Here is a 17,219-nt window from a genome sequence, read left to right as displayed (position 1 = left end):
ACAGTGCCGTACATTGCGTACATCCTCAGGAAGGAACTCCCAGAGGACGAAGAAGAGGCCCAACAGATCGTCCGTTGATCCAAAGCTTTTACTGTGATAAGCGGGCAGTTGTTCAGAGAAAGTGTAACTGGAGTCAGTCAGAAATGCATAACACCAGAGGAAGGTCGAGTGATCCTCAACGACATCCACTCAAGGACCTGTGGTCATCATGCGTCCTCTCGGACCATTGTGGCCAAAGCATACCGAGCAGGATTTTATTGGCCACGGGTAAATGAGATGGCACAAGAAATAGTCGACAAATGCGAAGGTTGCCAGTTTTACTCCAACATGTCTCACAAGCCTGCGTCAGCCCTGAAGACCATTCCACTCGTCTTGCCCTTTGCTGTTTGGGGTTTGGACATGGTTGGACCTCTGAGAACAAGTAGGAGCGGCTTCACTCATGTACTCGTGGCAGTCGACAAATTCACCAAATGGATTGAAGCCAAACCTATCAAAAGTCTTGAAGCCAGTACTCCGGTCGGTTTCATCAGAGAGTTAACATTCAGATATGGTGTTCCGCACAACATCATCACTGACAACGGCTCGAACTTCAATTCGGATGAGTTCAGAGCCTTCTGTGCCGCCCAAGGCACTCGAGTCGACTATGCTTCAGTCGCCCACCCCCAGTCGAATGGACAAGCTGAAAGAGCAAACGAGTTGATCCTCAAAGGACTGAAACCCCGACTGATGCGTGATCTCAAACATGCGGCAGGCGCCTGGTTGATGAACTTCCGTCAGTACTTTGGGGTTTGAGGACAACTCCGAATCGGTCGACTGGTTGAACTCCATTCTTCTTGGTCTATGGAGCTGAAGCTGTGCTTCCGAGTGACTTGCTTCACAATGCACCCAGAGTCGAGCTCTTCTCAGAAGCTGAAGCAAAACAGGCTCAGCAAGACACAATTGATCTCCTGGAAGAGGAAAGAGAGATGGCTCTGATCCGATCGACCATTTATCAGCAAGACCTGCGTCGATTCCACGCTAGAAACGTGAGGGGTCGAGCATTTCAGGAAGGAGATTTGGTTATTCGAGTGGATTAGCAGAAGCCACACAAGCTCGCCCCTACTTGGCAAGGTGCTTTCATCATCACCAGAGTGCTTCACAATGGAGCGTACCACCTCTACAACGTCGAGCATAAGAAAGACGAGCCACGCGCTTGGAATGCGGATTTGCTCCGTCCCTTTTACACTTAAGCATTCAGACTGTTGAGATGTAATAAAAAATACCCTTTAGTTTGATTATCAAAGACACGGTTTTACAGTCTTGTAAATGATCGTTGTTCCTTTTTTGTATGTTCTAAATCCCCCAGTGGGTGCCTTAGATGCGAATCCGTTTCGCCTAAGTTGAAAAAATCCTACCGAGTGACGAGCAAGTCTCTCGCTCGGGGGCTTAGCTGCGAATCCGTTTCGCCTAAGTTGAAAAAATCCTACCAAGTGGTGAGCAAGCCTCTCACTCAAGGGCTTAGCTGCAGTCCAGTACTCGCCTAAGTTGAAAAAAATCCTACTGAGTGGTGAGCAAGCCTCTCACTCGGAGGCTTAGCTGCGAATCCGTTTCTCCTAAGTTGAAAAAATCCTATCGAGTGGTGAGCAAGCCTCTCACTCGGAGGCTTATCTGCAGTCCAGTACTCGCCTAAGTTGAAAAAATCCTACCAAGTGGTGAGCAAGCCTCTCACTCGGAGGCTTAGCTGCAGTCCAGTACTCACCTAAGTTGAACAAATCCTACCGAGTGGTGAGCAAGCCTCTCCCTCGGAGGCTTAGCTGCAGTCCAGTACCCGCCTAAGTTGAACAAATCCTACCGAGTGGTGAGCAAGCCTATCACTCGGAGGCTTAGCTGCAGTCCAATACTCGCCTAAGTTCAAAAAATCCTACCGAGTGATGAGCAAACCTCACACTCGGGGGCTTAGCTGCAGTCCAATACTCGCCTAAGTTCAAAAAATCCTACCGAGTGATGAGCAAACCTCACACTCGGGGGCTTAGCTGCAGTCCAATACTCGCCTAAGTTCAAAAAATCCTACCGAGTGATGAGCAAACCTCACACTCAAGGGCTTAGCTGCAGTCCAATACTCGCCTAAGTTCAAAAAATCCCACCGAGTGATGAGCAAACCTCACACTCAAGGGCTTAGCTGCAGTCCAATACTCGCCTAAGTTCAAAAAATCCCACCGAGTGATGAGAAAACCTCACACTCGGAGGCTTGGCTGCAGTTCAATACTCGCCTAAGTTCAAAAAATCCCACCGAGTGATGAGCAAACCTCACACTCGGGGGCTTAGCTGCAGTCCAATACTCGCCTAAGTGCAAAAAAATCCCACCAAGTGATGAGAAAACCTCACACTCGGGTGCTTAGCCGCAGTCCAGTACTCGCCTAAGTGTAAAAAATCCTACCGAGTGTGAGCAACCCTCACACTCGGGAACTTAGTTGCAGTCCAGTATTCGCCTAAGTTTAAAAAATCCTACCAAGTGAGAGCAATCCTTTCTTCGGAACTGTGCCACAAGTACAACGTGCGCTCCATCCCTATCCGCAAGGACGATGAGGTATAGGTCGAATACAACCCTCTCCTCGGAGCTGCGCCACAAGTACAACATGCGCTCCATCCCTATCCTCAAGGACGACGAGGTGCAGGTCGACTACAACCCTCTCCTCGGAGCTGCGCCACAAGTACAATGTGTGCTCCATCCCTATCCGCAAGGACGACGAGGTGCAGGTTGACTGGGATATCTTCCTCAGAATTGCATCTCAAGTTCAAAGAATATTCCGAGTGAAGAACAAGTTCCATTCGAAGGCAAATGCAAGCACATGCAGAAGATAAACCAAGTTCGAATAGAATTTTAAAAGTTTCAGGACGAAGATAAAAGTACTCGGGCATCAGGACCGAAGGAGTTTAACGGTTACAAAATCACTCAGCATTCCGAGGCAAATTTAAGGCGAGGTATCAAGTTTGTTCACTCCGCAGGAGGAGGGCTTGCAGGCTCGACGAACTCGTCCAGATCAATCCCGTCAGCAATCCGAGTGGCAGCAGCAATGAAAGTCTCCATGAAGGATTGGAAGTCGTGTCTTTTGGTGTTAGCAACCTTGATCGCCGCCAGCTTCTCTTCTCGAGCTTCTTTGCAGTGGACCCTAACCAGTGACAGAGCCACGTCAACACCGCATCAGGCAGAAGACTTCTTCCATTCCCGCACTCGACCATGAACCTCATTGAGTCGAGTCATCAGAGACTCGAGATCATTCTGAAGCGTTGCCCTTGGCCAGAGTGATGTATCAATGCGCGACGTCACCACCTTCAAGCGAGCAAGATAACTGGTAACGCTAGCAACGCGAGATTCCAGTCGAAGCACATTCATGGCAGCCTCATCGCCGACTGGAGAAAGGATGGGATCCAAGCCCGTCTCGATCCGTCCAGTTTCCTCTTCAAAGTTTTGGCAGAATTCTACAGATTCAAGGAGTTAATGAGTCGACTGATCCGTAGTGACTTGCAAACAGTAAAACAGTCGGATAAAAAAAGGGGTACCTTCGAGCATAAGGAAGAGCTTCTTGGCGAGGGATTTCAGATAAGCTTCCAAGTCGTTTCTCCTATGAGACATGCTTTCCAGCTGCTCGTTCAGAGTCACCTTATCCTTCTTCAGACGAGTCACCTCTCGGTTGGATTCAGTAAGAGACGACTTCAGCTTGGTTATTTCCTCCTCTAGCGCTCCGACCGAAGCCAGCTTTTTGTCAGCAAGGGCAGCCTTCTCCTGAGCCTCCTTTTGCGCATCTGCAAGGTCAAGGTCCTTCTTCGCTAGAGCCAGCCTCATTTTCTCTGCAAAAGCACACATTTGGGTCAAACAGAAGAACAAAGGGATAACTTGAAGGATGGTCGAGATAAGCAGTCGACAGGCCGTTACCTTCCATACCAGCAGCTTCATCTTGAGCCTTTTTTAAGTTCTGTTGGGCCAGCTCCAAGTAAAGGTTGAGTTGCCTCTGCTTTTCCTCGAATTCAGCAAATTTAGAGATAAGCGCACGGAATTTCTACAATGAGTAAAAGACATGTCAGTGGACAAGATCAAAGATTATTTACTTCCGAGTGAATAAAACTTTAAAGACTACTGCAGAATCAAACATTCTACAGTAGTCTCGGGGACTACACCCAGTGGGTGCACTTAGCGTGCCCCCACTGGTTCAAATTCCACTCGACACGGTCCGCCTAGACTGAGTGGAAGGAAGAAAAAAAGAGAAAGAAGTACTCAGACCCCAACCGACTGCCAGCAGTCGACTGCGGTCTCGGGGACTACACCCAGTGGGTGCACTTAGCGTGCCCCAACTGGTTCAGATTCCACTCGACACGGTCCACCTAGACCGAGTGGAAGAGTGGAAACAACAAAGATGACAAAACACCCAGTGGGTGTGCAGATGCGAAGTGCAGGACAACAAGATATTACACGGAGAAAAGTATTTAGGTAGCATATCCTAACAGAACAAGTTCAGTCGGAAGCCAACTTACTTGGACATTGGCTCAAAGAGTCACGCTGGCGCCGTAAGCAGCCTGACTATTTTCGTGCACCACCTTCACCCGCTCCATCATTATGCCAGCCTGGCGAATGGCTTCCGCAGCGGCGTCCGCCTGGCTTTCTGGAATGTGATGAGTGGTGAAGAATGGGATTGACGGTCCAGACACAGCAGCTTGAAGTTCCGAGGCATGAAGTTGGACGGTTGAAGGAAGCATTGGCACAGTCAACGATGTGGGGCGTACACTCGACACTGGATCAACAAAAGTAACAAAAACCCTGCTCACATCTTCAAGCTGTTGAACTATTGGCTCTGCCGCCGGTTCCGATTGGGATGTCTTGCCAGCTGACGTCTTCTTGTTCCTCCTAGGCCTCAGCGGCACGTCCTCGTCATCATCTGGAAGCTCAATAATATTGGGAGGGGCTGCAAAGAGATCAGTCGACCCCAGATCAGTCGTCAGAATTTAATCGACCAATTAACCAAGGACAGGATTACGAGAGTTGTACCTGGGTTGGAGGTGACTGCATCTTCCATCTCTTCATCTTTGTACTTGTGGGTGGAAGTCCCGGAGGTAGCAGCTCTGCAAATTTCAATATTCAGTCAGTCACGTCTATCGCACCGAGTCAATCAAAGATTCAGGTCTGATTATTACCCAGAGACAGTAGGAATGGCCACTTTTATCTTGGTCAAAGCCTTCGACGGTTTGGATGACGCAGCCTTCAGTTGTTTCGGCGCCTTATCAGTCGGCGCTGGAGATGATGCAGCTTTCGGTTGCTTCGGTGCCCTCTCAGTCGGCACTGGAGAAGACGTCCGAGGGTGCTTCGACGACTGTCCAGTCGGTGCGGTCGCTTTGTCGTGGATGCTTGTCGGGTCGTGAGTGTGCTTGGATCTTTTTTTCCTACGAGGAGGTGAATCGACCTCTTCTTCATCACTCAGGTCGTCACTCTCCTCGTCCTCCTCTTCGTCAGAGTGCCACTCGCCGCTCTCGCCCCTGCTCGCCTCCCCCTCCGGATCCTGCTCCTGCTCCCCGTTGGGCATCGAGTACATCTCAGTAAGGGCCTGAAAGATAACAAATGAAGCAAAAATCAGTCGGTTGTCAACAAGCGATTACATGATGAATCAAGAGAACACTCGACAATCCAGAGTCAGACCTGGTCTGGCTGGCGCGAATTGTCGAATGGAGGGACTCTCCTGGATCCCCTTCCCCTGGGGTTATCCTTGTTGCCAGTGATGCCTTTCAACCACTTCTCCACTTTGTCCTCGTCGACCTCCTCCGGGTGGATCCGAGTGGAATCCTCGATACCCGAGTACATCCACATCGGATGGTCACGGGCTTGGAGCGGCTAGATGCGTCGTTTAAGGAAGACCTCCAACATATCCATACCGGTCACGCCATCCCGGACGAGCTGGACCACCCACTCGACCAACACCTTCACCTGCGCCTTCTCCTCTGGGATCACTTTCAAGGCAGAGGGCTTCTCGACCCGAGCCATGGAGAAAGCAGGAAGTCCGGTCGACTGACCTGGAGTCAGCTGGTTTTTACAATAAAACCAGGTCGACTGCCATCCTCGGACCGACTCAGGAAGGATCATGGCTGGGAAAGTGCTTTTACCTCTCATTTGAATACCAAGACCCCACACATCTGAATCACGTGCGTCCTCTCGTCACTCGGGTTGGCCTTCTTAACCGACTGGGAACGACACGTGAAAATGTGCTTGAAAAGACCCCAGTGTGGCCCACAACCTAAGAAGTTCTCGCACATGGACACATAGGCAGCGAGATATACGATGGTGTTGGGAGTAAAGTGGTGGAGTTGTGCTCCAAAGAAGTTCACTCGGAAAAAAGGATGGGGAGGCAAAGAAAATCCACGGTCAACATGGGTGGCGAGGAGAACACACTCACCCTCTCGCGGATGCGGTTCGGTCTTGCCTTCCGAGAGCCGCGCCGATTCGTGGGGAATCAGTCCCCCCTCGACCAGATCATCGATGTCGTCCTGACTAATCGTCGACCGAATCCAGCCGCGCGGCAGGTCGGACCTCGACGAAGATCTGCCCCGGCTGGACTTCTTCCCCTTCGCCTTCGCCGTCGCCTTCTTCGCGCGCTCCAGATCCACTGTCTTCTCCTTCCCCATGGCCGCGGGTGAAACTCGAATAGAGCAGCGATGCCGGGAGTAGAGGTGGGTATGGCGGAGAGAGCGGAGGAGAAAGGAGGAGAATGGGGACACGCTCTGGACAAAACCCCAATCTGGCACCTTATATGAGGCCGCTTCCGAGTGGCTGACCTGTGGGTCCGGACGATCCTATCAAATCCCGCAACAGTCGCGCGTGAGGTACGTGGTGAAAAAGGTGGAGCGGTGATCGAGGCGGCCTTGCCTAATCCCATCCGATTACTGCGGCCTCCTCCGTCCCGCGCGCTTCCCCAAAATACGAATCCCACGATATCCGCGAGCAGCAGGGCAACCTGTCAGACGGAAGATTTCTTTTATATCAGTACTCAAAACATCACAGTAAAGTTCACTCGACAGAACCAAGAATGGATCAAGGCGACTGAAAAATAAGTTGATGTCGTCATGGTTGTTCATTTGGTCCCCATAAGGCACTTCCGAAGCGCGAAAATTGAATCGGAGGTGTTCTCAACTCCTTCTCCACTCAAACCCTGAACCATTCAGGGGCTAATGATGAAGCTATGTACCTAGGATAGGGTCATAGGCCTGACCTAGACACCCTCCCCTAGGACACCATCTTAAAACCAGAAACATTCAAGGGATAGCGTCATCCACTCGACTACAAGTCATTCCACTCAGAATATTCAAAGTCACTCGACCGCAGCAATTATCACTCGACGGCAGAAGGCCTAAAGTCACTCTACACGGCAACGGTCGGACGTTTACTTCATAGACTTAATAGGCATTTATATCACTTAATTGCTAGCGTTACCAGTAACAACTCCTTCTTTATGTACTTTAAACCCTTTGTAACGTGGACTGGCTGGGGTCCTGGCGCACTCTATATAAGTCACCCCCCTCCACTGGCACAAGGGTTCGCACCCCCTGTAAACACACACATACATAATCCAGTCGACCGCCTCCGGGCACCGAGACGTAGGGCTATTACTTCCTCTGCGAAGGGCCTGAACTCGTAAACTCGTGTGTACAACTTCGCCATAGCTAGGATCTTGCCTCCTCATACCTACCCTCATTCTACTGTCAGTCTTAGATCCACGACATCGTGCGTAGTGCGGCTGCAGCCAGCGATGACGTGGGCTGGGGGAGAGGGCGGCGGTTGCTGGAGGAGGCGATCTCGGCAAGGGACCATTACTCACCGTACCTGGCCATCTCCCCGTCGAGGTGGCGGAGACGGCGTTTGGCCGTCTCTAACGTCGTCACGGAGCGGTCCAGGGCCCAGACGTACGTCAAGTCTGGGTTCGCCACAATGTGTGGCGACGGGACGTCCGAGTTTGCGAACTTGGATTGGCGCGCGGCGTTGTGGCTGTCCCGCCGACATTGCTCCCGGTCGGCGTATTCCCGCACCGTCATGGCGATCCGGGATGAAGAACACCTGCCGTCGGCCCCGCCGCTGTTGAGGTAGTGAAAAATGCGACCGTGCGCCTTGGGAAGGAGCGGCAGCGCGCTGCGCTCCTCCTTGACAATGCACCGAGGCGGCGCACCTCCTTGACGAAGCGCCGGGGCAGCGATGAGAGCCATTCCTCCTTGACGATGCGTTGGGGTGGCGGCGAGAGCCGCTCTTCCTTCACGCGGCGTCTAATTTGGATGCTGCGCGTGGAGGGGATGCCGGCTCCGGCTTCATGGAGAGGAACGTCCCCGGTGGCGGAGCCAGGCTGTTGATGTGGACGACGGAGCAACGGAGCATTAGCTCCATCTGCTGCTCGAACTCTGCGTCGATGGCGGCGTAGACCTGGCCAGGCACCACCGGCGCGGACTGCATGCTGCTGGTCCTCCTTGTCACCGAGGAGATGATGATCTCCGCCTTCGTTGATGAGCCGCCCACCGATGAGGGATGACCCTGGAGTTCGAGGGCGGCGTCACCACTATCCGCCAGAACCCGCCCTGGAACCACTTACCGATGCCCAGAACTTGCCCATCGCCGGAGATGTGGAGGGAGATGGACGAGGAGAGGGAAGAAGGGGATGGAGGAGGATGCGATGTGGATGACGCTAGAGCACGACTTACATAGCCGCGGCCATGCCATGCGAAGGGCCGGTCAGCCGCTTCAATGTCGCGCAGTGATCGAAGTTGGTTCCTCGGGAACACAGGTCCGCATTGAAGCGGCGGCTGCCGAGTGATCATGTCAATCAGCGCTGCCCCCCTCCCTCCTGTCACATCGCGGTATCAATGCCGGCCTCCGCGTGCTTTGGACCGGCATGAATGCAACGCGGTAAGTGGCGCGCATCGGAAGGAAAGCGCATGAGGGACGGGTCAGGGGTTTTTTGGTTGGCCAGGGCGATCAGAAGCGGGTGTAGGATCGGTCCGGACTTCCGTAAAGCTTCCCCCACGTTTCTCTCCGGTTTGTGAAAAATCACGTCCGGACCGCGCCGCAGACCGATACATGCCCGTGTTGGATGGCTTCCGCTGTCCGCACAGCGCGTTCTGGACTCATGCGGGAGGCTTGTGGGTCACGTTGAAGATGTCCTAAGTGGGGTATAGTAGGATTGAAGAAAATGATGAGCCTTTTTTTGCACCATGAAAATAACAAATTTTCGAACTTATATCTTAACAAATGGATAAGTTGACTCAAGAAAAGTATGCATTGCCGACACGGTTTCCATTTTATTTATCGCGAGAAGAAACTTCCATGAAAATAACAACAAATTTCGTACCAAACTTAACAAACGGATAAAGTTGACCTCAGATATTCCCGTCATAAAAAGAAGATGTCACCATATGATACGTTAGCCGATTGTCTAGAATAAACCGATCATGTTTATAAAATAACAAGAGGCCAAATTATAGCCGTTGTTGAGATGGTGTCGGCTGAAGCTGGAGCTGCACGTCCTCGACCACACACTAGTGGTCAGCAATTCTCCGATGTTCACCGGCCACCTTCAGAAGCCCAGGCCTTCAGAAGCGGTCCACCGCTCACTACAGTCAGAACGGCCAAGCATTTGAATTTGCTCGCCGCACTGTCCGTCTGCCCCGCGCACGAAATTTCCACGCCGCATTAACTTGCCGAGATAAATACACGGCACGTATCATGGATGTTCCCTTCTTTACTTTACTTCCCCGGCATCCCTTGTCCCGTCCCTCGTACGTATCCGGTTTCTGCGTGCGCTGAGATTTCGGCAAGCATTCCATCCGAGTGATTCATTACTCTTGGATCGGTTTCGCTACCAGTAGCTACTTGTCCGTACAATACGGCGCAATATACGGGCGTACAAAATTTGTGAATACGTGCAGTGAAGAGCACTTAACTGAAACAATATATATAAAACATAAAGGGCCTGCGCGCAAAAGCGCCCACTAAGCAAGATCATTGAAAACGATCCCTGGGAGAGAGGGGACAGAGGAATCCAAGCAACGGTCTCCTGGGGTTGGCAGAAAGAAAAAGAAAAAAAAGAGAGAAAAGGAAAAAAAGATCGAGCCACCGTCTCCCACACTCCTGACCCTTCTCTCCCCCCAAATCGATCGTCGTGGGGAGCAGTCGCACGCGGTGAGGCCGGCGCCACTCCCAGACCCCCTCCCCCCCACCCCCCGACTCCAAAACCCCCCACTCCCCTGCGAATCCCCCGCCAGAAATCCCGAGCCATGGCCGCCGCCGTCGTCCGGAGAAACGTCGCTTCCTCGCCCGCCGGAGCCGGCCGTGTTCGCCAAGCCTCGGTATGTTATGAATAACTCACCCGCTTTTCCTTTATTATTATGCTATTGCTTGAGCATTACTGGTCACCGGAGGAGAGGAGAGGGGAGGAGAGCTGCTGTTGCGGCTGGTTGGTGGCGACGTCGATGTGAGCCTGCTGGGGGCTACTGTTCCGGTTGTTAGGGAGTGCTTAGGTCAGGCGATTGCTTCGTGCAGATCTGCTAATAACTGCGAATTCCTCGGGAAAGAGGATGGTTGGCGTGACAGGGGCGCCATAGATTTGGCATTATCGGTGGTTCTCCGGTTGTATCCGGCCATCGGACATGCTAACCACTGTCCTGAACCCTGATGATGCGCGTAATTACTGGTAGCCAAGGGTCCACATAGAAATGCTTGCCTTCTCCTCCACCCGCAGCAGCAGCAGCAAGCTCGTCAACAGCCTTGCCCGGCACTCAAATCCACTGGGAAAGGACAGATTCGTGCATCCCCTGCCGTGGTGGCTTCTTGTCTGCTTCTTCTTTATTCTTGTACGTATCATATGTGCCTTGCTTCTTGGCTGTGGTCTTATAATGCTGCATTTCTGGCAGATGGTGTAGGGAGAGGTGCTGGAGAGGGGGCAGGTGAGTGGGAGGGCGAATGGGGGCGATTGGAGGCGACGAGTCCGTGCAGTGGGATAAGATGAATGGAGCTGAGGTGGTGAACGGCGGTGGAAGCGGCGCAGGAAGCCTGGATAGGATACAGGTGTTAGTGAGGGTGAGGCCGCTGAGTGACAAGGAGATTGCAAGGGGTGAGCCTGCGGAGTGGGAGTGCATCAATGACACCACCATCATGTTCCGGAGTACCTTCCCGGATCGACCCACGGCTCCAACCGCATACACATTTGGTCAGTGCTCTTTTGATGCTACATCTTTTGTGTTTTTTCATTGCTCTGGTTCTTCAGTATGCTTAATTAGTCTGTAGTACTGTTTTTTGGAAGCATTTTCATAACATCTGATGTACTACAATGGCTCTCAGAAGCAACACTCAAACATCATATTTCCCTACACAATTACATGCATACTTGATGTGTATGTTATTACTGCATAGTGATTATGCCTTTATTTATTGTTGACGTATTGTTTAAATCATTCCAATGTGCGCAATTGCTATGTAAGGATCTCACATGAGTATAGTTGGTAAGAATTATAGTTTGGTTACATTTTCCTAACGTGTGTCTTTGTTAAACATAAATCCCTTGAATTTGCAGACAGGGTATTTCATTCCGAGTGCAGTACGAAAGAAGTCTACCAGGAAGGGGTTAAGGAAGTTGCCCTCTCTGTAGTTGGTGGCATTAACTGTGAGTGCAAACTACACAAAAGCATATGAGTCAAAAATTGTGAAACATAATAGCATTTGAACTAAATCAGAGTGTGTTTTCTCTCTCAGCAAGTGTTTTTGCGTACGGGCAAACAAGTAGTGGGAAGACATTCACTATGACTGGAGTGACAGAATGCACAGTAGCAGATATATACGATTATATTAACAAGGTGATCAACTCCCAGCCAACCATAGCTTCCATGGCCAGGTTTTGGTCTCGATTGTTACAAAGTCCTCAAATCAGTGTTTCCTTTTCAGCATGAGGAAAGAGCATTTGTGTTGAAATTCTCAGCAATTGAAATATACAATGAAGTTGTTAGGGATCTTCTGAGTGCAGAAAATACTCCTCTTAGACTTTGGGATGATGCAGAGGTAATAAGGTGTTCTTTTTCAGCATTGTTAACTTTTGAGTGATGTTATGCTCATGTTTGCTAACCGGTTTAGTGTTGTTTATTCTACAGAAAGGCACCTACGTGGAGAATCTTACGGAGGTTATATTAAGGGATTGGAACCACCTCAAGGGACTTATTTCTGTTTGCGAAGGTTCAATATTGCTTACTAATAGCAGCTTGCATTTTGTCGATCTTATGGTTATTGTATGTTCTCATTTGTGCTTTACGTGATTGTAATAGCTCAAAGGAAAACCGGGGAGACCTTCTTAAATGAAAAAAGCTCCAGATCCCATCAAATACTTAAATTGGTCTGTCCTTAACTTGATTATATTTACGAAATACTTTGATGTATATGTGTTCCATTCATCATAGATGTTTATGTTTGCTGACCGTTTAATTTTCATCTACCAATTCAGACTGTTGAAAGTTCTGCTCGTGAATTCTTAGGAAAGGACAAGTCAACCACCCTTGTGGCTAGTGTGGTAAGAAAGACGCCTCAGTTTGTTAAGTTTATACAATCTGGAGAAAAAGTGTAAGCGGCAATTATTCTTCCCATGCAGAACTTTGTTGATCTGGCAGGAAGTGAGCGTGCATCTCAGGCTATGTCAGCTGGCACAAGGCTGAAAGAAGGTTGCCACATCAATAAAAGTTTGCTTTCCCTTGGCACCGTCATTAGGAAGCTAAGGTTGCAAATTCAGCTCACAGTCTTACTTTGCTTTGATTCTTCACATTATAAGAGTAGTTACTTATGTAGTCATGGGATTGTTAGTTGCTGACATTCCAGTTATATTTTTTCATTATTCAGCATGGGGAGTAATGCACACGTACCGTATAGAGATTCCAAGCTTACACGCATATTACAACCTTCTTTGGGAGGCAATGCAAGAACCGCGATTATTTGTACACTCAGCCCTGCAACAAGTCACATTGAGCAATCAAGGAATACACTGTTTTTCGGGAGTTGTGCAAAGGACGTAGTTACAAATGCTCAGGTTAATGTGGTCATGTCTGATAAAACACTAGTTAAGCATTTGCAAAAGGAAGTTGCTAGACTGGAGAGTGAGTTGCGGCAGCCAGTTTCGAACTCTAGTCTGGAAGCACAGGTGAAGGAAAAGGACAACCAAATCAGAAAGGTACAGTGCCTGGAAAATTCTAGTCTGTTTTCTTTCTTTCCTGAATAATGGAGATTGCTATTGCTTCCCTCTGTATTTCCCTTGGGATACACACAGATAAACTCATTTTTCTTTCTATCCATTCATGATGTTGCATGTCTTCCGCAGATGGAGAAAGAAATAAAAGAACTGAAGTCGCAACGTGATTTGGCTCAGTCCAGGTTGCAGGATTTGCTGCAAGTTGTTGGTGATCGTGACCCAAAGCACCAGGTATTTTTACTTATGTGACTTCTAGTTATTACCTTCTGGCCTTATTACTCCAACACTGATGTATTTGTTTTCTCTGTATGTTTAGGTCTCAGGAAAGCGTTCAATCAGAAGTCCCCCGTCTGTTGGAATGCCCCCAAGCGCTAGCAGAGATGACAGTTCTCAGATCTCTCATGATGATTCAGATCATTACAAGGAAGTGCGATGTATTGAGCCAAATGAAACGAGAGGAAATGAACGTTTGTCTTTGTCAGCTGGTGAAAGTACCAGCCCACGAGCTTCAAATAGGAATTCTAGCATGCGTGGTAATGATTCAACAGCTTCAGTGAATTCAAGGAGTCTTGGTGAAACTCCTATTACCTTGGAGCAACATTTGGAGAACATCAGAAGGCCTTTTATCACTAAAGATCTAGGATCTTCAACACGTAACCCATCAAGTTGTAGAGTAATTGGTAGAAGCAGGAGCTGTAGATCACTAACAGGGTCTACTTTACTTGATGAGATGGAGATGGAGGATTGCACACCAGTAAACAGAAGTTTGGTAATCTTCCCAGGAAGACCTGAAGAGTACCAGAGAAGAGGATCTGCATTAAACTACGATGCAGGGAGTGAGACTCTTTCAAGGGCAGGATCTGAAATTAGCACTTCAAAGGGAGCTAGCAAGACAGGTGATGCAGAATTTACTGGTATAGGTGAATTTGTTGCTGAACTTAAGGAGATGGCTCAGGTTCATTATCAGAAACAGGTAGGTGACAAGGTGCGGGGTTATCTTTTAGGCATGATTGTATGCTCTTACCCCTGCAGCTCATTTATTTTACTTGAAAGAAACTGGGAGTCATAATTATGCTAAGAAATTACTCCCTCCGTAAAGAAATATAAGAGCGTTTAGATGACTAAGATAGGTGATGACAATTTGGAAATGAAATTTTAAGCATAATAGTTATTGACGACTCCTTGAGATCTATCACTAGCAGGCCTGCAGCATAACAGTTTACATACTACCCAGACCTGCTGAAATGTTTTACTTCCATTGCACCAATAACTGAATAATTAATTGGCAATCTTACTCCACGTTGTAGAGTGCAAATGGGAAGAGCATCGGATTAGACCCAATCATGGATGGTTTGCAATCACCTTCGCGATGGCCATTGGAATTCGAGAAGAAACAGCAGGAGATCATTGAGCTTTGGCATGCTTGCAGCATTTCCTTGGTCCACAGGACATACTTTTTCCTGCTGTTCAAAGGAGAATCTGCCGACTCGATTTACATGGAAGTGGAGCTTCGAAGGCTATCGTTCCTCAGAGGCACCTACTCCAGGGGAAGCACCCCCAGCAATGTGACCGTAGGCAGCCTCAGCTCTTCCCCCGTCGCGAGGTACGCGGCAATCATCAATGCATCAATTATCTGCATTCCTTTTTTATAACCTAGATAGATAGATGAGAGAGAGGACGAACACACACCTGACTGAGAACGTCCGATCTATGATGCAGCGCCAAGAAGCTGCAGCGCGAGAGGGAGATGCTGGCGAGGCAGATGCAGAAGCGGCTGTCCGTGGAGGAGAGGAACCACATGTACACCAAATGGAGCGTGTCGCTGGACTCCAAGAAGAGGAAGCTGCAGGTGGCTCGCCGGCTGTGGACAGAGAGCAGGGACCTGGAGCACGTGAGGGAGAGCGCGTCCTTGGTGGCCAAGCTGATCGGGCTCCAGGAGCCCGGGCAGGTCCTGAGGGAGATGTTCGGGCTCAGCTTCGCGCCGCAGCAGCCCCCCGCCCGGCGGTCCTCCAACGGCTGGAGATACGGGATCCCCTCGTTTGGCTGATTGATTGGGCCCCTGACGACAAGAGGCAAGAAGATGACAGGATGATGCGGCTGACCAAAAGATCTTTTTTTTTCTCTGGTGGTTTTGTATCTTGGGGTGTTGCCTGTTCTGATTTTCCATAGGGTATCAGGACACGCGCATGCGGGGGGTTTGATCTTGGTGCATGCCCTTTGCGTGTAGGACGACCGGTTTGGTGCGCGGTTCCTGAGCAGGCGCCGCCGGTCTGATTGCTAACATTATTAACGTATCACTGCGTATCCAGAGACACGCTCTTTTGTTAACGTGTTGTTGCAGTTCCCACGGTTTGCACCCCTCATCTGTCAGAAATGGTTGTTCCGATGTGTATCGAAAGCTTGTAGAAAATCAAACACGTGTCGTCCGTTGCAGCCACCTCAGCGAGCTGACCCTTGTTGGAAGCGTGCTGTTTGATCTGCAAGTGTGCTTTGTATGGTTTTTCTGACAGGGTTTTGTATGTGTTGTGCGCGTGTTGTTTCTTCAAGTGTACTGTTTTCTGTTCTTCTCAAGCGGACAGTGGTCTTGTTCTTCAGTCAAACAAAAAAGCACAATGTGATCATTCTCAGCCAAAACCTGAATGCTACTACTATAAACTACTCTCTATGTGAAGAAATATAAGATCGCTAATAGATCAGCGCGAGAATTCAAAGTCCAGCCCAGTGATGTGATAGTTCATATACATTCAGTGCCCTTTTTCCCTAAACAAATCTCCCTTTCACATGTCCCAGAACAAGCTCTAATATTAACTTTTGTGTGCAGAAGATGAGCTTGGCTGCGCTCTTAATCCGGGCTGCGCATCGCCAGAGACTTAACGGAAATCTCAGACGACTAAGACCTAGACACACCTTGCAAGAAAACACTAAATTAGTACCGCGTGAGCCTAGACAGCCTTTTCCTGATTTCTGGACTAAGGCTGGTTGTAATAGGGAGTATCATATACTAGTATCATGCATATGATACTAGTCTATGATACTACATTCCTAATGCATAGTATTATATGTTGGTATCATAGAGGACTACATTTATTGCCATGCATGATACAAAGTAGCACATCATTTAATATGATATGGTATCATGATATGATACTCAAACCTCTCTTTCTTCATTTAATTCTATGCCACATCATCAAAATTGCTTAGTTGGCATGCATGATACTACCTACTCCCTCCATTCCAAAATATAGTGCGCCCGCGCTTTCCGAGGTTCAACTTTGACCATAAATTTAACCAATGAGACCAACTGCGGCGGGAGAAAAAATTATATAAATAAAAACTTCTTTCGAATACGAATTCACTGATATAATTTTTGCTCCCGCCACAATCGGTCTTGGTAGTTAAATTTACGGTCAAAGTTGAAGCACGTGGATAAAGAAAGCACTACATTGTGGAATGAAGGGAGTATGATACTCCCGTTACGGGCAGCCTAAGAAAGGACGGTGCCCTTCCTAAAAGAAAGAAAAAGAAAAAGAAAGGACGGCGCCCATACTTTGGCGTGCACAAAGCAGGTCTTGGGAGTCCAACTCTGTCTGCATTTCACACACAGTCAGCGGTTAGCAGAGATGGGAAGCGAGCTCGCTCTGCAGCAGTATTACACAGAGAGACCGTCGGACCTCGCCTGGCCTCTTGCCGGAGAGCGTCGACGGCAAAGGAGAGGCCGAGGAAGGCGGGGAGGAGCAGGCGCGGGTTTTGCCGCTCCTCGTTGCCCCGCTCCGGTAGCCGGTGAGCTCACTTTCTTAGTCATCAATCTCTAATACTCGATGATGATCGCTTCTTTTCGAACATTGCTGTACGGACGACAAAATCAGACAACTCATGAACAACAGTGATAATCTGGCCGCACACATGCATGCCCACAGTGGTGCAACGGCCGTTGAATTTGTTGTCGTCCACACATCGTCCATGTTTTGTTATTCATAGAGCAGTTTCGCTTCTTTT

The 17,219-nt window shown here is 49.3% G+C and overlaps 1 protein-coding gene across 1 annotated transcript; it reads left to right on the top strand.

The window, feature by feature from the left end:
- The first annotated feature begins 10,028 nt into the window (after positions 1-10,028).
- On the top strand, positions 10,029-15,579 carry LOC125513902 (kinesin-like protein KIN-7C). The gene is made up of 14 exons (XM_048679111.2): positions 10,029-10,347; positions 10,912-11,207; positions 11,571-11,660; positions 11,750-11,850; positions 11,939-12,052; positions 12,142-12,223; positions 12,313-12,380; positions 12,489-12,554; positions 12,633-12,757; positions 12,878-13,205; positions 13,353-13,454; positions 13,540-14,196; positions 14,531-14,826; positions 14,943-15,579. Exons 2-14 carry the CDS (start codon positions 10,961-10,963, stop codon positions 15,268-15,270), a joined length of 2,604 nt encoding a protein of 867 aa, XP_048535068.2. The 5' UTR covers positions 10,029-10,347; positions 10,912-10,960; the 3' UTR covers positions 15,271-15,579.
- Positions 15,580-17,219: the final 1,640 nt, after the last annotated feature.

The sequence above is a fragment of the Triticum urartu genome, chromosome 6A (genome assembly GCF_056163025.1).
Source record: "Triticum urartu cultivar PI428250 chromosome 6A, HENAU_Tu73, whole genome shotgun sequence".
NCBI classification, from domain to species: Eukaryota; Viridiplantae; Streptophyta; class Magnoliopsida; order Poales; family Poaceae; genus Triticum; species Triticum urartu.
Note: the sequence above shows the minus strand (reverse complement) of the source record. Positions and strands in the feature narration are given on the sequence as shown.